Genomic DNA, 21788 nt, shown 5'->3' with positions numbered 1-21788 from the left:
CAATTTTAAATCAGTGTCCCAGCCTGGCCCCAAAACTGAACAAAATACAGTACAGGGTTTTTTTTTTTTACTTTTACAGTTGGGAGGGAGGAGGGTCCCAGGAAATCCTTGCTAATTTTTAGGGGTGGTTTGGGGATGGGTTTCGGAAGCTCAGAATCTGGTGCCCATACTCACTCCTGAGTAATCCAGTCCTTCTGAGTAAGCATGCTTTAGCTGGATTTTTGTGATGTGCTGCTTTTCCCTGTTACTTCAGAGTATGTTTTTGGGATGCTTTTGGTGGACATGCAAGCAGGTGGATTGGATGGTCTCTGAACTTCCTGCTGGGTATGAGCTGCTGGGGGTTCAAAAGACTGCTCCTCCTCTGGGAACCCCTCGGCTCCATCTCTAGTGACCCTGCTCTCCGCCCCACCAGTTTTGTGGGCACCATCCACCCCTGCCTCTTGTGTATTATGGAGCTTGTCGCTGTGAGGAGAAGAATGGAGGCTTGTGTTGGAGAACTGAACCTACCAAATTAATCACTGCAGCCTGTAAGAGAATGCAGGAGATGACAACCTTTGTCTGTTCCCCGCATTCTTCTTGTAAGGGAAGGAGGGTAAATAGCAAACATGCATCACCGTACCCTCAGAAACCTGGAGCTGCCTTTGGGGGAGGGGGAGGAGTTAATGTGATGCATTACCTCCTGCTTCCCTCTCCTATAGTAGTCTGTTCTTTGATAAGTTTTGAGCACAACAGTTCAGAGTGTGTCAAAGAAAAAGAATTCTGGGGAACTGGTGTTATGACTGATAGGTAGAGAAACACAGATGATGATGATGATGATGATGATGATGATGATGATGATTTATCTTGCCCTTTCTCCAAGGAGCTGAGGTTCCCCCTCCCCCCCCCCAGTTCTTCTCACACCATCACCAGATGAGATAAGATAGGCTGAGAATAGTATCGACCCCAAGGCTATCCACTACATTTTTGGTTGATGGGGAAGATGAACCCGAATCTCTCCAATCTAAGCCACTGTGCCACACTGGCTTGCTGATAAGGATTTATGTTTAGGCTTCTCACTACAGAAAAAAAGAATACTTCCACAAATAATACTTGGGAAACACATGATACTGTTATTATCCCTGTCACCACACAAATGAGATTAAGTATGTCCTCCTAGCCCACTTGTAGCATCTGTTGGTTTTCATTAATGCTAATACATGCCCATGTTTCCTCCTAATGTACATAACATCTATTATAACAATGCAAACGAGAGCCGGCCTTTCCCCTCTGAATTTCCTGAAAGACTTCCTGGTTCCTATTTCTACTGTAACTGCACGTCTTCAATCTATTCTAACCATTTTAAAATCAAAGATAATATTAAAAATCAAAGACAACGTTTTCAGGATTTTCATACATGTCCCAATAATCCAGGAAACCAAGTGAATAGATTCCAGGCATGAACTCTCTCTTTCTCAGCTGTGAAATATACAAGGCAGCACATTTAAAAATATACAACAAATGTATCGGGCATACTTAGATGGTCCCTTTATCACACTCGGTCATAAAGCTCATACAGTAAAACAGTGAGAAAGAGAATGAGACGTACCCAAGCTGTGCACCAGCTCATTTTCTCAACAAAAGATATTGTGAAATCTCATAAAAAAAAAGGGGGGGGGGAAACCCTGCTAACGACCAATATTTTAAACCAAAGTATTAGGCCATGTCATGCTGAGGATAGTAATGATAGAAAGGTCTTTAGACAAATGAGCAATTCGTTCGGCATTTCGTTTGGATAGAAAGGCCATCTCAGGTGTCTGTGTGGATTCTATCTGGAGAGCAGCCTCGGGCAGATTGACTCCATTCCAGCCTTACTACAACTGTGCTATCTGTTTAGGCAGTGGATCATTTCAGAGAGTGGCAGGTGAGGTTATAGCCATCCGTCAAGTGACCATATTAAAGAATGACTTGCAGAGTTTCAGCAGCACGCAATGCAGCATGGGCCGATACAATTAAAACAAATCACTCATTTTCCATAACAAGAAATAAAAGAAAACTTACTCTTTTGCTTGGTAGGAACAGCAAGTATTAAGCATGTCCACTGCAGCTGCCGTTACCACCACAAAAGCCTCACCGTCATGCTTGGCCCTTAGGGATTTATTTGTGCCTTATCATTATTGAGAAATATTAAGGGTAAGAGAAACTTAGGTATGTCTTCCTATATATACCATTACCCTACCAACATTTCAGATGGAAAAGGATCCTTGTACACAATTATCAATGCAAAGGAACCAACATCAATAGATACACTCTTCATCTTTGAAATAAAACTGGAAGCCACGTCCAGGATGTAAAATGTGGACATAGCATCAAATCTATGTCCAGTTGGAAGTCTGTGGCAGAATTTCCATTGATTTTAACAGATCTGGCTTCCTAATTGTCCAGTGGTTCTAGAGAAAAATTTACAAATGTGAGGGTAATGTTCAAAGGCAGAGAGAGAGAGAGAGAAAGGCCCCGTTCACACAACACGCTAAACCATGCTGCTAACCAGCATGGTTTAGCGTGTTGTCTGAACAGGGCCAGAGAGGGGGGGGGGCTATTTAGAAGACACCTTAAGCCATGGCTTTAACCATGGCTTTTTGCTTTATTCACCATGGTTAAAGCCGTGGTTTAAGGTGTCTTTCTAACCACAGCATGTCCACTATGGCTTAAAGTGTCTTCTGAACTGGGCCAGAGAGACACAGAGAGAATCATCTTCAAAAAAATTCTTACATTTTTACAAAAAGAACCAATCTAGTGTTAAGTGTAGCCCTGGAATAGATATTTGAAAATATGTCCCCAAATTCCTTACGTTTTCTCAACCAGACAAAGGAATATCTTCTAGCCCTTCCTCCTATGATCTCAGGCCTGTGCCAAGCATACTAAACGGCACAAAGCCAACCCCTGCAGCTGCCATGATTTTTTAGATAATATTTTAAATCTAGCAGATCAGAAAACATTACATTATTCCTAGTGCTTGGGCTGAAATACTGTAATTATTTCTTATTTATTTATTAATGATATTTATGAATTGCTTGCATTGAAGAAATGTCTAAGCGATGGACAGAAGACAAGAGTGCCTTCTTGGAAATGTTGGAAAAGGTATTTTTAGTAGGTGTCAAAAACTCAGAAGGCACTGAAACACCCAGAAATAGGGAGTTCCAGAGTGGGTACTATGACACTAAAAGGCTTATTCCAAGCCATGAGGAACCAAACCTCCGAAGTTATATAGTTTATCCACTTACCCAATCAACACAGCCATCTTCTAGTTTTGTCTATGCAACTTGTTTTGGTATCTTCAATTATTCTAGACCAATTATGAATTTTCTCTGACAGCATAATTTCAGATGTTCTCCTGTTACTTGAATGAAATTATTCCACATTTAAGCCTGGTAAACAAGATTAAGAATTTGAGCCACCCCTACTATGAATTCCTGTGAATTAATGATATGGTCTACACATTTATGTCTTCAATTTTTCAAGGTTTCCACCTTAGCTGTGCCTTAATATAAAACTATTCCCTAGTGTGTTCCACAGAAAGAAAGAAACTACAGAATTTCATCCAAAAATATCTCTAATTCTGCTTCAAGTTGCAAGTATCCACCAGGAAGATGCCCTGAATAGAATACATGATATATCAATGAACAGGATTAGCAGTGAATTCGCACTCTTGCGGGATTTCATTCTGTTTTAAAGAAAATCTAATTTTTTTAAAAGTACTGAATACTATTAGTTTGTGTATCATGCAAGACAATGTTTCTATCACATAAGCCATAGAGAATTATGAGGTGGAAGCATAACAACTGAGATGGTAAAAGATCAACCTATCAACCATTCTGTCCCACAATAGAGACGAACAGCTTCCTCTTTCTTCACACAGGGAAGAAAGAGGAAGCAAGCAATGACCATGTGGCCCATTCAGTGGGCGTTTTTATCGTGCTGCTTCTCCTGCACACAGCAGGAAATGGCGGCAAGTTTCATTACAGCAACAGCAGCAGCAACAACAATGGATTTTCCTGGTCTTTTTTTGAGAAGGAAAAATGAGCAGGAGTGAGAGGTGAACAGTGTCGTGAAAAGGACTTGCGAAAATCCATGAGTAGCCAGTAACGCGCGCGAGAAAACTGTTGCCTCATCTATGATGAGGCATGAAGTCACCTATTAGTTTTTTAGACCCCCCCCCCCAATATGAATTTGGAGAAAACAAAGGCAAACAGCAGGAATCTAAGGATAGCATAATAGTATCAGAGAATCCCTTTCCCCTTTTTTTATGTAAATGGTTTTACACTTTGTACAATGTATTTATAATGGTTTTTAATCTTTGTAAACCATCACCATCATGAGGATTCCTAATAGCCATATAGGATCAAGATATAGCAATAAAGTTAAAGAACTATGGCAACAGTAAAAGGTCACAATTATTCTGTTAGTCACATCAGTCACTGGCTTCACATCAAAAAGCTATACAGAAAACCTTCTGAAACTGGGCCTACCAAAATACATCCACACCAATATCCAGAAAGAAGCCATACTTAAAACATGTTCCTGAATCAGTAAAGGACAGCATAACTTGGCAAAGCCCATCATGTCTGTCTAGAAAAACCTCCATGAGCGAGAAAAGAGAGATGATGATGATGATAAATGTCTGTCCTCAAAGACAGACAGAAACCAATCTTAAACAACAGCAGCCGAAACACACACCGTGAAGTAGTGGTGATAATACTGCTACTGATAATATTTTTAAAGCAGCTTTAAAAGTAAATTAAAACCCCATGCAAAAGTCCCCTAAACAGCTTTAAAAATGCTTTGTTTAAACTGCCAGGCTCAACCCCCTAAGTGGGACAATTGGTTTCTTATTTTTAAAAAATCACCATTATCTATCTATCTTGCTAAATACAGGCCCACTAAGCAGCATATTCAGAATTGCTGGATACCAGCCCCTTAAACTTCTAAAAAAATATTGCAAAATCACCAGAAGAGGGGGACAGGATTTTTTTTAAAGTAACCCAAACAGCAACGTACCAAACAGAGCATTTGCAAGCCTACCTTCTTTCTCTTGTAACTTTTTATTTAAAATAATCAATAAGTTCAAAATCAGCCACATCACCACCATGATCCTTACCTTGCTTGTCTCCCAAAAGCCATGTCCTACAGTGCAATTATAGTTGAGAGTTGGAAACAAGGTGACCTGCAACGCTACTGGCTGCTGAAAAGCCACATGGTGTGACTCTTTAACCATCCTAGTTGCCAATTAGTTTGCCCACACTGATGCCCGTTGAACCAGAGGATGGGATGGGCCCTTCCCTACCGGAAAATTATAGGAGCTATTTTTCTATACAAACAATTTTCAAGCAGTAAGTAGGGGGGTCGTTCCCCCAGGTGTACTAATGAATGTTCCCTGTTGCCAAGGGGGTTATTTGCACACGTGCAGTAACAAAACTGAAGTAAAGCCACTGTTGGAGGAAGCCTGCAGCAGCATGGGAGCCATTGCTGTGCTATTCAGACACAGAAGTTGATTTGTGGTTGTTTGTATCAAATGGAGGCAGTTCAATGCCCCACATTTAAAGAAAACTGCATCTTCCATGGTCAACAATATTGAAAGCAGTCAAGTGGTCCAGCAGAACCAAAAGGGACACCCTCCCCCTGTCCTGTTCCCAGTGTAGATTATCCACCAAGGTGACCAAAGCAGTCTCTGTCCCATAACAAGGTCTGAAGCCAGATTGAAATGGATCTAGATCTGCCTCACCCAGAACCCCCTGGTTCCTTAGGTCTTTGTGACATATCTAGGGGTCCCTCTCAAGACCTTGGAAGTAACAGAGTCCAGACTTTCCTTAGGTCTCCCCAAAACGCCAAATGCCACCACCTACTGATTTGAAGGGAACAGTAGAACTCTTCTTTAGATCCTTAGCTATGTAATTCACAGCTTGTGGGGTGAGATATACCACTCTTCAAATCCACCCAGACCAGAATATATGTATTTAAAATAATAAACTCATCTTTATGCAACAGGTCAACATTCAGAAAGGTTATCTGATTATTGATTCTAAAAACCTAACACCACACCTCTTCTTCCAGTAATTTAACTGTCTCTCATCCCAACCACATTGTCTCAAATTCTACTAAACTAACTCTGCCCCCTAATTCATCTCATTGTCTCTCGCCATCCTAACTCAACTCTCTCTGACCTCCCCATAACTGACCTTCTTCTAACTGACACTAACTTGACCCATTCTTCCATTCTGGCCTCTGCTGTCAATCATTTCTCCACTCAGTGTTTTGTTACACTTTTAATTTAGCCTCTTATGGAGCAATATGTTGTCATTCCACAGCAGCAGAAGTCGTCAGTAACTAGGGGTGGAAAAAGAGCAATCATAGGCTCTTTCTACACCTACAGGTGTAGAGGGAAGGAGAGGGGGTGATCCCAGACTTACCTGCTTCCGGGATCATCACCCTCAGTTCACTTGCACTCCAACGAAAATTAAGGCAAAAAAAAAAAAAAAGCCCAACCCCGCTCCCCACCCTCAAGGGTCTCAGTTGTCCTGGGGAAATCATCCCTCCCTGCTCCTGGGATCCCCTGTTCATCATTTGGATGCACAGGGATGAGCCCTCAAAAAACGGATGGTGTAGAAAAGGGCCATAGAATGCTACAAAATCATAGTCATCTATATTGCCACACTTGAGCATACATTTAAGAAATGGTCAAACTTCCCCATATTTACCACTTGATAAGCAGGTTGTCTGTATTCGCTCATAGTTACAATGGAATCCTGTGCTATAGTGTTCATTATGTGTTGTGTAAAACACCAGGATCTAGGGTTGGGAACTCTGACAGTGGCTCCCAGGTGCTTTACCCTTTCTGCCCCCCTGGTAACTTGCCGTGGCTTACTGGTCTGCTCTCTGCAGTCCTTCAGTGCCACTATTAAAGACAGCTAGTGGGTGTTATTAAGCTTGGCACGGTCAAGTGACCTAAGGAACCAATAGGATTCTACCTTGTCCTGTAGTGTTGTCAATTCACTGCTCAGGTAAAGACTGAACTACCTCAGAGTAAGTTACTTGCTCCCGTTTGTCTGACCACCTGCTTCCAGGCTCGAGTACCAGCTTATCTGCAGGCTGTCAGGCATGACACATGCAGTAAGGGCCAGCTCAAGACATTTTACTGCCTAAGGTGCAAACAAGATGGCGCCCTCTCTTCCATGTACAGAAACTGATCAGCTTGGCAATTGACCCTTTCTTCAACACTGATGATGGGACAGCAGCCTCCAGTACCCCTGAATGCAGCAGGCAAGTGCAGAGGGTGCAGGAGAGGCTGCATGGCGCATAAAGGTTTGTCCTCCAAAACCTGCTCTCACCACATCTGGTGCCTGAGAGTTGCCCAGTTCTGCCTAATGGTAGGATCAGCCCTCCAAAATGCTACTAATCAAATACGAGCTATCACCGAGATGAGTAGTCCCCAATTCCATCACCACCCTTAGCCCTTCTCCGGCTAGATATGACAAGCAACAGGTATGTGTGATGCAGGTACTGATGTTGACTGCTGCTGGTGTACTGCAGCTATGGGAGCTGCCATGCTCAAGATTCAACTTCAGCATCATGATCTGTCACAGTGTGTGTCCATTTTTAAAAAAAATACTCAGCTACTTAAAGGACTGGTGTATAAATCCGCTGGTTTGAAGACACTCAAAACATGGTAACAAGCACATTGCATTAAATAAAATTACCTAGTAAGTTATTTAAAGAGAGTTAACATATTGATAACAAAAACTACGTAATCAATCCACATGTCTGTGTGAAGGGGGGTGTGTGTGTGTGTATGTGTGTGTTTCCCTTGGGGCTTCAATGAATGGGGGGAGGTTTAATGAGAAACTTTAAAGGCTTGTTAACAATATCCTTTCATCAATCAAAAGCACTGTCACTATATGGTGCTCACGTCAATTTTCACCTTACCACACAGCTACCATTTCGGGCTTCCTTATCCACTCTGCAACCCTAATATATAGATCCTTGTCGGGGCAGACTTGAAGGTGATGGAGCCCAGACATTCCCCATCTGTCTGCAGCTGGTGCCAGTTCGTCCAGAAGACTTTGGACTACTGCCCTTAGTCACTTAAAGGCACCCCAGTACCTGCAGTTTCTCCAGACCTTGGCCTCCAGCTTTTAACTGCCACCTACCCGTAACTTCACACAGACCAGAGGCTGGTCTGGATCAGCATTCAGAGCAGAGCTCATTTTAAACCTTAATGTCTCCAAAGCTGATAAAGAATAAAATTGATGTTAACTTCAGCTTCTTAAATACCAACTTCTAAATCAAAAGCCTTTCAATAGAGTGGGGGACGGGGGATATCATTACTACATGCACAATAGCTTACAAAGGCAAAACAATTAAATACCCTATAATGCCACTGTGCTATAGAATGTTTGTTTCAGATATATATAGATACACCCACAGACATCTGAAAAGAGAGGAAATCCAGTAACGGAATGATTGCCAGAACTTTAAAATCTATCAGGAACAACATGAGGAAGAGGGCCTTCCTTTTGACGGTCTTCTGGAGTAAAAGGGGGAAAAAGCTGTTCAAAGAATATAGGAACCATGCTTTTCCCATGTGCTGTATTACACATATTTATTTATTACTCATACACTATGTATGCTATTTGGAACAAAAATAGCACAGCCTTTTGACAAGCTATGAAGCTGTATGACCAATTTGCACATCAATGTTACTGAAATATCCTGCCCACTTTAAGAGCAACAGAGAGTACTAATATTTTCCAGGTTTTAAAGCCAGTTATAGTAAGGCAGAAAAAGGGCCTATAGCAATAGACAGAAGACAGAAAGGATGGTTCAAGAGGAATCCTTTAAAATACAATTCTATTAATTTTACTAAGAATATTACAGGAATTACAATTAAATCTGATTGTAACTCAAGGATTTTTACATTCCTGTAAGATTTTTACGGTGCAATTACTCATGAAATAGTACATAAATCTTACAGGCTTCCCTTCATATCACTGTAGTTTTAATGAATTTTACTCTTATAGTAAAGGGGAAAATGATCTCCCAAATTACTCCACTTCACAAGATGTACCTAGAAAATATAAATTTGGAATAAATATTAAAAATGAAAAGTGTGTATTACATCTGAGATGGTCTAAATTCTTGTTAAGTTAGGATTTGTCAAAACAGTGTAAAAAAATACTATGAAAAGTAATGATCCCTAATATTTATTGGGAAATGTAGTTTGAATTTACTCTTCAGTTTCTAGTATGTCTATAACTTTATCATATTGATGGTAATAATATTGCTCACAGTACTGAGCTGCAATATTCTTAAAGAGGGAAATTATAAGGTTAAACAAGCAGAAATTGAAAAAGGATCTCCTTTGCCTCCAATCTCCCCCATGAATTTAAGCAGAAATTTTATGAATTAGATTCTGCTTAGGCCTCTCATCTGACATCCAGCACTTATTTCCATTAGGCTCTTTAACATAAATAAGAAATAGAGAAGGAAAGATGTGGGTTTAAATGCAAAAATATGTTCTCACAACTGTAATTGGTTGAATGTTTTGAGGCACTTATTTATTACATTTATATCCCACTTTTCCATCATGTAACTCAAAGCATGGTCATGGGATTCCCAGGTAGTTTCCGAGTTCCAGGAGGTTTCCCATCTAGGCACTGCGTACATACCCAGACTTGGGTAGATTCAGCAAGGTTTCTGCATTGTGTGCCTTCAAACCATGCCCTGCGACTTACATGTTGAGATAACAGTTTTGAACTGCAATTTTTTTATTGACATGCAAAATATCAAGTATTGCTATTAACTCAGAATCATGCTATATCTTCCAAACAACCCTGTAAGGTAGGTCAGGCAGAGAGAGAGAGAGAGAGAGAGAGAGAGAGAGAGAGAGAGTAGTTTACCCAAGAAGCATTTTATGGGCCTCACAATGTTATAATATATTGTCATTTTGATGCAGCATGACTGTATTCTAGACCAAAACATTTCTACTTGGTTTAGGCTTTATGTAATACACATTTTATACGAGTTGAGTAGAGGGAGTGGGGAAATGACCCATTGCAAAATTCAGTTTCTTCCATGGTCAAGGGCATCTATTTCATTATAAAATGTAGTTCCACCAAAACAAATATTATTTTTGAATCTTTCATTATCTTAGTCTCTGGAAATGGGCTAAAACAGCATGTGTTGGTATTAGATGCTGCCGAGCCAGCTGTCGTGCCTGGCTGCACAGTGTCTCAATGTCAGCAGTTCAAAGCACTGCAAGGCTGAATGGGAGGAAACTTGATAGGTCAGTGGAACCCTATTCCAAGTAAAAAAGAACATAGCTCTCTTGTTTCCAGAGCTTTCTTTAATTCATTTTGGGGGTATTAAAAAAAACACGTTAAGTTTACATATGTATTTTCATAAACTATGCTATGACCCTCTAACTAGGCTAGACTCGAGACTATTCCAAGAGATTGCATTTTCCTTCTGACTTCCTTCTTGCAGTTGTAGTTAGAACCACAGAAGACAATGCCAGTTTGAACCGTGTTGCTGTCACTGTGTTCTTTGGTGGAAACCTCAGCGTATATATGAAGACTTATGACAAGACAGAGAAAACCCTCAGAGACAGAGAACAGAAAATGGGTTTTATACTGGCAACACGCAAGGGCAGGCCAGAAACAAATGCTGGTCTTCCAGTGGTTTTTGTTGTTGTGCTGCTGATAAACACAATGGTGTATGAGGCAGTGTGTATTCAGTTTAGATCCTTGCACGACAAAAGGCTATGAAGGTGCCTGAAATGCCATTTTTCTGGGTACTAATTCTCAGTTGTGTTGTGCTGAGCATTTTGTTACGCTGAGGAGCAGTCATGCCAAATTAAGGGTACTACACCCTTATTAAGACATCATACAAGAGCATGAGCATTATCAGCACACAGAAAGAATGCTAAGATCACACATAAGCAGCACTGTGGATTTGTTTCTTTCTATGAGAACCCCCAAGAGGGTCTACTATCACAGCCCTCTTCATTAGTGGTCACGCCAAGTTGTAGTTTGGGCATCATTAGCAATCTCTGAAATCGCTGGCAAAGAAAGGCCATTCTTCATCTTACTATGTAACTACAGCACCTTTCACAATACATACGTGGGGTGAAGATTGTAGGCCTGTAATACTACTAGACAGCTAATTCCTGAGGCAGGCAGTCTGAAGCCCTGCAAATAAGGCAGCTCAGAGATTTCAGCTCGGCTGTTCATTTTCAAATTCATTCTTAAACAGCAGGGGAAAAAAGTAGTGAATGAGCATCTCCTAAACACATTGTAAAACACATGAATCTAAATTCTTCTGAGCTATAGTGCCCTCTGTTGGAACACACACTGACAAAAGAATATGCAGCTTGGCCTACAACACAAAAACAAACACTTGAGATGCCAGCTCATGAAAATATGCTAGTCAGACAACAAAATCTCTGCCTTTACAGCAAAAGAATTTCTAATCATTCTAAATGCCTCCCCCTCCCTTGATTCTTTTGGCTAGCACTTTGTGTTAAACGACTTTAACTTTTCAAGACAAAATAAAAATCAAACAAACGGTTTCTGATTAATGCTTTCACTATGCAGAACAAAATTATAACAGAATGTGCTAGTCCTATTAACTGCGCCCATATAGGCAGGTCATACTGCCTACACAAAGCAGCTATGATTTCATAGCATGATGTTGTTACATTGGGAAATGTCAAAATGAATCCATGAATGGTGCAAGAAAACCTTACCTTCAGTTTTAAAATCACAAGGAAGAACTGAACATAGGAAACACCGGATAATGCTAAGAGGTCATCAATCTGTCAAGGTATGGTTGGGATTTTAGACCCTGACACACAATGCACTCAAGCTGGTAGGAGCCCTAATTATTCAACTGGGATTTCCATTAGCAGAAGTTCTCCGAGGACATCCAAAAGGCGAACGCCTTAAATAAAAGTTTTGAATAAGTACATTTTCTTCATGAAACAGTCAGAATATAAAACTATAGACACAAAATTATAGTCTGGATTGTAATAGGGCAGGTAATCTGGTTTCAATCCTGGTTCTGTTATTCTCCAAATGCCTATATTTATACTTCCAAGCATCCAACACATTACTGGACCTAAATATATGCTAAACAGCAGCAGTAGTAGTGAACAGTGGTATATTCTAAGCAGAAGAATGAATGAATCATTTTGGGATGAGCAAATGGCTGTAGAAAGAAATACCTAGAAATGAAATATTTGCAAAAAGGGTGAAAGCTTACAATACGCTTTTGTGATTTTCTTTGGTTGGTACCCACATATTATAAAAACAAAACAGAATACACTCAAACTGTACATATTATAAGGCTATATTTTTATCTTGGGCATTTGCTGACATGTACAAACCACTTGAGCCTTGCTTTCATGGTTTATATTGTCACCAGAAACCCTTGATAAAATACAGTCTTATATTGTACAGTAGGGTATAGTTTATTTTCTCAATATATCATATACTGTATTTTATTTATTCACATAGACACCTTGTACATGCAGAACAAGTTTTAATAAAGTAATTCTAATATCTGAGTAACACTATATTAATGGAACAACATCACAATCATTTTTGTTACCAGTGAGCTTTCTAAAGCAACATGTACAATAACATGATAAAAACAAAATCAGTATTTCTATGTTTCAATTTATGATTCCCTTACTGAAAAATTCAGTTTCTGGTGCTTTGTAATATTTTACTTTCACTGACTTCTTTAAAATAACTAGAAATTTTAGCTTCAATATCCTTTGGCTGACTATATTTTTTCTGGATCGTGTTATATGTTTAATATAATGCATAGCTTTTGCTTCTTATAATCCAGAGTATTGTATAACATATGTGTAAATGTGAAAACTAAATAAAGCAAATGCTAAGCAAAAGCCATAAGCGCTGCTGATCAGAAAGATAAAAAATAGAAAGTATTCGACTTCTAAATTCTGGCAAAAGGTGTCTGTAGCTCAGCTGTATAATTCTATAAAAATATTTGTTTTGACATTAAACTACTTTATCAGCATCTATTTTTCTGCCTACATTGAGCAATGCTAATGGAGACAAAATATTTTTATTCCTATCTTCTAAGCCATCTACAACGATCTGAAAAGAAAAGCTGTGAATAGGCAATTCAATAGCTGCTTCCTTTTGAATGGATTTTCAGTGTGTTTCATTAACAACTGTTTACGTAAAACATCATTTCAGCAGTTCAAACATCAAAGAAAACAGGAGAATCTTGGGCACCAAGCCTGGCAGAGGTACAAGCTTTTCAATCTGGACAAATACAAATCCAGGCAGGAACAGGGGGAGGTGTGTGTTGAAGCTTATGCATTTAATTTTGCTCTCCGAATACACGCAAAGGCTGCGGATTCCCGGCTGTCCCCTCTGCGAGCCAGATGCTTCCTTAGAGGGGCAGTTGCATCTAACATTTGCCATGCCCCTCCCACCCCCTTATCCTTGCTTTAATGGACATTAAAAATAGAACAAAACAGTACTGGAGATGGGAACAAAATACATGCACAACACAGGCACAGTCCGCTGTACTCATTCTGCTGTAAAATGTAAAAACAAGAAAGGGCATACAAGCTGTATCCCCTAGGACACATTCAGCTTTTTTAATATAGTAGTGCCACCACACATTTCGCTTCGGATGTTGTATTATATTTATATGTCACTCAAATATTTACCATTTTCCTGAATTCTACTGTGTGTTCGGAAAGCTTGTTATAAGCCAAGTATCTTTGGTTATGTGTTTTGGCTGTATAACAGCTGTGCCTGAACTGCATCAATATGCTAACTTTTCCTTCTGAAGCTTCTCATGTGACAAAAGCCACTCTTTCAGATGACTTCCTCCCGTGTAGTTGCCAGTCTGTCCACTGCTGCAAATCACTCTGTGGCATGGTATTATAATCGGGACCTGAAAAACAGTTGCAATAGAGAAAGGAAAATAAGGATTCTGAAATCTTTTCCCCTATCCATTTGGAAAAAAGCCCTTCCTGTGGTCAACTATTATCATACTCTTATTAGCATAACTCCTATCTAGCAGTGCCCACTTGGGGGTCAGGGAGGCTAGACTTCTGAATGGAGCAAACAGAGAGAAGCATTTATGGAAAGAATGCAATGCATGCATATATATGCAGATCTCATTTTCAAAAAGATTGGTGAAACATTTTACATTTTATGAACGTCAGAATGACCCACCCCCAATTACGGCCTTAACATTGTGGAATGCTGTATGTACTCTTCATCCTTAACACAGGGAAACACTCCCATGTTTCCCTGTAATACACACACACACACACACACACACACACACACACACACACTTACTTTTCATGCAGGCAGAGAAGAGGAAACAGTCAATAGAGCCCAATCCTGTGATTTCTTGCACATGAGGGTGATCCTGCATGTTTTGAGGCTTCACCATTCACTTCAATGGAGGCTAGTTATTCAATAGTTTCCCCTTGTGTCCAATAACTCCTAACCATATAGGAATATGGACTACCTAAAGAGCTCTAGACTGGATGTTAAATTGTGGCCCACCTTTCATTTCTGAGAAATCTACCTTATTAGCTACCTGTAAACAATTTCTTTTTAACCCTAGAATACCACCCACCTAGTAACTCTTGTGCTAAACAACTTCCATGTTTAAATGTAAGGGCTCTTCTCCTTTACTGGCCACCATCTTGGACCCTATTGGTTATTTAAGTGCTACTCAACCTCCTTACCTCTTGGATTTCAGAGTTCTGTATTCATTTGGTTCTCCTCTTCATCTCTCTACACACTTCTGCTCTGTCTTTTTGATAGTTCTTCCTTTTCTACCCCATGTAAGGGTTGCACAAGATTCTGCCCTTGCCCTGCTTACTTTTCCAATATCCTCCAATAACGCTTTCTATTAAATTACAATTCTGTATGTCTCTCTCTTATTTTATCTCCTGAGGTGCCTCACTATCTCCTCTAACTGAAGATTAGAGGGAAGGGCCATAGTTCAGTGGAAGAGCACATGCTTTGCATGCAGAAGGTTCAGCCCCCATAATCTCCAGGCAGGGCTAGAAAAAAAATCCTGCCTAAACCCATGAAGAGCTGCTGCCAGTCAGTGTCAAGAATACTGGGCTAGATGGACCAAAAGTCTGACTTAGTATAAGGTATCATCCTACGTTACTTAATATGGCATAGAGCTCCTTTTTTTATTTCAACCTCTGTCTCTCCCCTAGTCCTTAGTTACCATTGCTAGTATATCTCTCTTTTATCTATGTCTGTCAGGCATGCAATTGTCCTTCTCCATTCTTCCTTTTCTTTCTTCTCCCTTCCTCACAGCTTTGGCCATTGCCAAGTTCTGAATCTTCCCCCCCTTTGTATCATCTCCAGGATCTGCTGCTCCAAACACCTTGTCCATAACTTGATTATCAGTTGTCCTGACTTCTGCTCTCCCTCTTTGCCCATCCTCATGTTCTATCCCTAGATGGACTACACTTCATACTAGTCTTCACTGAGGAAGATGTTGAAGGTATCTGCATCTGAACTGGGTTTTTTCCCCTAGGGATGGCATCTAAAGAGCTAAGTCAAATAGATCAGAAAAGAGATTATGTTCTAAGGTTAATTGACAAATTAAAAATTAACAAGTCACCAAGTCTAGATTGCATACATCCAAGAGTTCTTAAAAAAACACCTCAAATGTGAAATTGCCAATTTCTTGACAAAAATATGCAGCTTGTCACTAAAACCATCCTATCAGTGGACTGGAAAGTAGCCAACATAACTAAGATTTTTCAAAAGGGATCTGGAGGGATCTAGGAAATTACAGCCAGTTAGCCTAAAGTCTATTTTTGGTAAATTGGTGGAAAGCATTATTAGAAATAGAATTACATATGGAACAGAACAAGCTTTCCCGAGAAAGAATTGGCATTGCTAAGCTCTGCCTCACCAGCATTTGGAAGTTCTTTAAGGGTGTTAACAAGCATGTGGAAAAGGATAATGTGGTGGACAATAGATACTTGGACTTCCAAAAAGCTTTTGATGAAGTCCTTTACAAAAGATTTGTGAGTAACTCAGCAGTCTTCTTGTAGAGCAGTAACTGTTTGGGAAAATGGAAGCAGAGACTTGGAGTAAACAGGTGGTTCGCTGGAAGAAGTGAGCAGAAGGTCTTCCAAAGATCGGTATTGAACTTGTTCATGGTGGCCCCCCGACTGTGGAATGATCTCCCCGATGAGGCTCGCCTGGCGCCAACATTGTTATCTTTTCGGCGCCAGGTCAAGACTTTTCTCTTCTCCCAGGCATTTTTAACAGCATTTTAACAGCATTTAACAACGTTAAGTTTGTTTTTAATGGACCCCACAATTGTTGTTTTTAAATGGATACTGTTGTTTTTATACTGTTTTTTATGTGTGTGTGTGTGTTGTTGTTTTTTAAATTGTATACTTTTAATGTTTACTATTTTTAAATGTTGTAAACCGCCCAGAGAGCTTCGGCTGTGGGGCGGTATATAAATGTAATTAAATAAATAAATAAATAAATAAATAAATGATGTAGAGTTAGGTGACAGCAGTAAGCTAGCCAAGTTGATAGATAACACCAACTCATTCAAAATGGTGAAAATCCAAGTAGACTGAGAAGAACCCCAAAGCATCTCTCCAAACTGGATGCATGGGCAACAAAACAGCAAACGATGTTCAATGTCAGATCTCTTACCGCATCCGAACCAGTGGTGTCTAACCAGGAAGGGCATCTTGGGTTATGGTAGATACTGCAGGGCAGCTATTAAAAAGGCAAATTTCATGTTAGAGATTATACAGCAATGGATCAAGACAAAGAAAATAGTATAGTAATGCCCTTATAAAATTCTCTTATGTGGCTGCATTTAGTATACGCTGTACATTTCTAGTTATCCCAACTCAAAAAATATACTGTACAGATGGAAAAAGCAAAGAAAATAGCAACAAAAGTTATGAAGGATTTGGAGTCTCATCCGTTTGCGGAAAAGCTGTAGAGTTTGGGGCTTTATAATTTTTTTAAAAAAGGTGGCCAGGGTGGGAGAACATGACAGAGGTTTATAAAATTATGTGTCGTGTGGACAAAGTGGATACAGGATTCCCTCCCCTCCCCCCATTCTCATCCATATCTGTAGTATTAGAACTTGGGGGCACCCAATGAAATTGAATGGCAGTAGAATCCAGGACAGAGAAAAGAAAGTACTTCACACAATGCACAAACAACTTGGAATACCCCACCTCAAGATGAGATTGTGAACACTTGCTGAGAAAAGCACATGTAACTTATTTTTCTGTTCTAGTATAGAATGAGTGCAGGGTTCTTATCTGAATCAGAACCCTAGTGTGGACGGTGGTGAGGTGGGTGGGGCTTTAACCCTTTCCCCTGCTGCAATCCCGTTCTGGGGTAACGATCCACTTGCTTTAATCATTAAAGATGTGGTTGACAGCTACATGTAGTTTGGTGCTTAGATGGTTTAAAAAGCAAATAAGGTAATCAATAACTCTTAGCCATGATCCTTTCAGCTTTGGACAGTGCTCTCTAAACCTCAGTGCAAGGCTGTACCATGTTTCTTTCAAGTACCTTTACATGCGATGCAAGGTAAAGCTTGGGTGCCATTGTTCCCTTCATTCCTGTGATACCAGAACACATTTATAGTTTAAAATGTTGCAGAAGTGAAATAACGGAGAACTGTGGCCAACCACTCCACCAATTGTATAGATTTTCCCCTTCAAAGACTACTTCACGGAATTTGTGTAATTTATGGCCATAAGTAGTGTAGATGGCTAAAAAACAGGGTAGACAAATTCATGAAGGATAGGGCTACTAGAGGGTATGAACTATGGGCGCTAAATACAGCCACTGTGTTCACAAACAGTGTACCACCTGGGGCGCAATCCATGGGTGGCTGGGGAATGATGGGAGTTGTAGGACTTTTCTCTCTCTAAAACATGCACTGTGAGAAGACGATTGTCTTTTAAGGCCCTGCTTACTGAAGCCTTTGGCCACAGCAGGAAGAGAATATTGGACATGATGGACCATGTAGTGTGATGTGGCAGGTGTCTTATTTTCTCTCTAGTCAGTTGAGAGTTCTGTAGTTATCTAGTCATTCTTTTAAAAATCTGCAGGGCCTCCTTTGGAATTTTGCATGAGCCTCAAGTTCATAGTTCTTACATGTCTATGGTTTTCTGATCAACCCTAACTTGATTTCTTGACCCATTTTTGCTCACATCTCACTTTGAATGGCCTATGTTAACTCGTCTGCCAATAAGCTCTTTGTTCCCTTCTCTCATTCCTCCATTCATGTGACTATTTATGGAATTTATGTTTATCACAATGCCTGTCATCTGCCCTGTCCAGATTTGAATCCCTTATGAAAATCCATTTCTGGTGCAGATTCATCTACTGAGTAGAGCCAGCTAAAAATTAAGGCTATCCTAACCACCATTGTTGCTATTCTTCACCAAACTCCTTTATTGCCCTGTGCTCTTTATTTATTAATTTATTATTAACAATATTTATATATTGCTTCTCATTTGAAACAAATCCCAAAGCTGTTTACAAAGCATACTGAGTAGGGAAACATATTACATCTGTGAGGAGGAATATATACCTCACTACATCACTTGGACTCTGTTATATCAAATAGCATTGCTGATGCCCCAAGTTAAATGTTTTTAATGATGAGCTAAACAAATGACTTTACAGATCCCATGTTAAAATCCAAAGTGCAGTAATTTTAGATGTAATGTGTGGTTCATCATTTGGCCCCACTAGTATTACTATCAGCACAACACTACGCTTAAGAGTTCTACTAAGAAGCAGTTAGAGACTTAAGCAAATCTCCTTAAGCAAATACTGAATGTGGACACAAGGAAGAAAGAATAATTTTCATAATTCTCTAAAGAATGAAGTGCATTCTCTTTCTCCCATCCAAGGGCGTTACACACGAAAAAGCATGCTTCTCTGCAATCATTTAATTCTGTTGTCATCCAGTGGTTAAGTGCCTGAGTAGCTAGTTTTCTACGTTAATATATTAAAAGATTTTTTTAATTGCTAAACTGATTGGTGATTTGCACCTCAAAATACTTTTTCTTTTTGCATCCCTTATTACCGGGTTGCATTTTTTTTTCTGTGCAAATTTTGGGTTATGAAGTCTTTACAGATGGGGAGCCAAAATGTACCTTCAGCATTTTAGGCAAGGGCCTCAATTCCATCATATTAGATGACAGCTTGTAGACTAGCATGAAATGAATGGCTAAGTACAGGGAATTCTAAGAGGACTGGTAGCAAACGTTTTCTTCTTAGTATGTCATCCCCCCCCCCCGTTTGAAGGCCAAACTACCCGTGATGGTGACAAACCCATGGCTTTAAACAGGTCTGCCACAATCACATGTGAAAGCGGGTGTGTGATGAGGATGTGATTTTAACTCAAAAGGGGTTGCTAAAAGGGCTGCTAAATTCTTTCCCAGCCGCCTCCCCACCCACAGTCTATCCAGTCCCTAGGTAATCCCCCACCCTGCTCCCTAGCAAGTCTCTGATATGGGAAGCAAACTCAGCTAGGAGAAAAACTGCTAGAGAGGATGCACTGAAAGGAGTCAAAACCTCTTCAACCTATTTATTTATTACATTTATATACCGCCCCACAGCCGAAGCTCTTTGGGCGGTTCACAAAAGTTAAAACAGTAAACATTTAAAAACCACCAGGTACATAAAAACAACAGTATCCATTTAAAAACAACAGTTCTGGGGTCCGTTAGAAAACAAACTTAGCGTTGTTAAATGCTGTTGCCTGGGAGAAGAGAAAAGTCTTGACCTGGCGCCTGAAAGATAACAGTGTTGGCGCCAGGCGAGCCTCATCAGGGAGATCATTCCACAGTCGGGGGGCCATCACCAAAAAGGCCCTCTCTTTTGTTGCCATCTTCTGAGCTTCCCTCGGAGTAGGCACTCGGAGGAGGACCTTAGATGTTGAGCGCAGTGTACCAGTAGGTTCATGTCAGGAGAGGCGTTCCATCAGGTATTGCGGTTCCAAGCCATGTAGGTCCCAACCTATGCATCCATCGCATACTTTAAATGACATTCACATTTTTAAGGACATCAGTCTGTTGCCATGACGTAGAATTTGGCCATGAAGAAGTGGTGGAGTTAAGTAAATAAGCCACCAAGTAAGCCATGATCGCTGTAAAATTGACCCTTCCCTTGTTGTAGTTAATGAATCCAGGCCAGGAAAAGGTTTCATTATTTGGCCAAATGTTTTCCCACCAGCATAACAAATGTTGATCCGAACTTAAGAGGAGACCAATTGCATTAAAATCAGGAATTTCCCCTTCCAAATAAATTTAATAAGAACATTAGCGGAAGAGAACAGTGCTTTGCTACACAACCACCATGTTCCTTTGCACATATTTAGTACACCAAATATAAAAATTCTCAATCCCAGTATCAGAAGGTTTAACAGGTGTATTATATCAAAGTCAGCACAAAAACAGCCTGGTTCTCATGATAACTACTTTTTAAATCAAGTAACAGAGTAAATGTGCCTACAATCCCCATAACTTATTAGTGGATTTGTTAACGACTCTCACTGGGCAGCCCTAAATGAGTTTCCTCTTGTATTGCCAAATTCTGCCTTTTGGAAGACTGCAGTACAAGCTTTTCAGCTGACTCCAGCTCTTCCAGAAAACATTGTTCTTCTTGATTTTTACAGTGAAAATTAATTTTTAAAAAGAAACTTATACAGTAAAATGAGGGGAAATTGTGGGTTAAGAAATGAGAAATAGGTTAACGGACATCATGCACAGGCTATGCTATATGAGTTGCAAAGTTTGTCTTTATATAGGACCTTTCTGCAGGAGATATAGTTATAAAAGTGGCAAAGTCATAGCAAGTTTATATATATAATTCAATAAGTACCAATGTTATATTTATAATGTAAAACATATTTAGCAACTCTAAGTCCATAAAATTAGACTTGTAAAGAATTCCCTATATTTCCAACAAAAAATTTAACCAAAACAATATATAATGGATTACTACGTAATTAGTATTTTGTTTGTTTATTACATTTATACACCACCCCATAGCTGAAGTTCTCTGGGCGGTTTACAAAAGTTAAAAACAGTAAACATTAAAAACAAATATACAAAGTTTAAAAAGCATTAAAAATAAATAAAAATTAAACTACTCTGTAGATTGGACTCCAGGCCCATGAAAGCTTACGCCAAGGGTGTCAAACTGCAAGGACAGAATTCTGGCAAGTGCCAGAAAAATTAGTTTCTTCTATAGCTTCACAGACTGCGCTGCTACATTCATAGGCCTTGCAACATGGCAGAGTTAGATTTTTCTCATACAGGATGTTTTTCTGTCTAAACTTGCATAGGATTGCACCCTAAATTGTTAAAGTTGAAAAAAGAGAAGTTTTGAGCAGTGATGAATTAACTCCTTTCATTTCGAATTGTAATTTAATTGTAAACTATAAAGGTAATCTGAGAACACCTCTAAAAAGAATGAGGGTTTTCAGACGGAGAGGTGGGTGGGAATCACGCTTCCTTACCATCGCTCTTGCTTCCTGCCTCTCTTCCACAATAGGGACAAGCCAAATCACACGGGAAAGAAAGGGGAAGAAAGCAGTGATGGGACAACACCTTTTAGTGGGTGTTTTATAGCTAAATGTCTCCTGCACACGACAGGAAATAGTGATAAATACTGCTGTAGCCTAGAAAACCTGTGTTTACTGCATATTATTTTGTA

At 39.8% G+C, this 21788-nt stretch overlaps 1 protein-coding gene across 6 annotated transcripts in view; it reads right to left on the bottom strand.

The window, feature by feature from the left end:
- Positions 1–12513: 12513 nt before the first annotated feature.
- The window catches only part of MGMT (O-6-methylguanine-DNA methyltransferase), a 226452-nt gene continuing 217177 nt past the window's right edge, over positions 12514–21788 (bottom strand). For all 6 annotated transcript variants that reach the window (XM_063132818.1, XM_063132822.1, XM_063132817.1 and 3 more), the window contains one exon: positions 12514–13968. In XM_063132818.1, coding sequence (XP_062988888.1) covers positions 13837–13968 — 132 coding nt within the window. In that variant the 3' untranslated portion in view covers positions 12514–13836. The remainder of the gene's footprint in view (positions 13969–21788) is intronic.

This window comes from Elgaria multicarinata, chromosome 8, assembly GCF_023053635.1.
Source record: "Elgaria multicarinata webbii isolate HBS135686 ecotype San Diego chromosome 8, rElgMul1.1.pri, whole genome shotgun sequence".
NCBI classification, from domain to species: domain Eukaryota; kingdom Metazoa; phylum Chordata; class Lepidosauria; order Squamata; family Anguidae; genus Elgaria; species Elgaria multicarinata.
The sequence above is the reverse complement of the archived record's forward strand: the minus strand, read 5'-3'. Positions and strand labels throughout refer to the sequence as shown.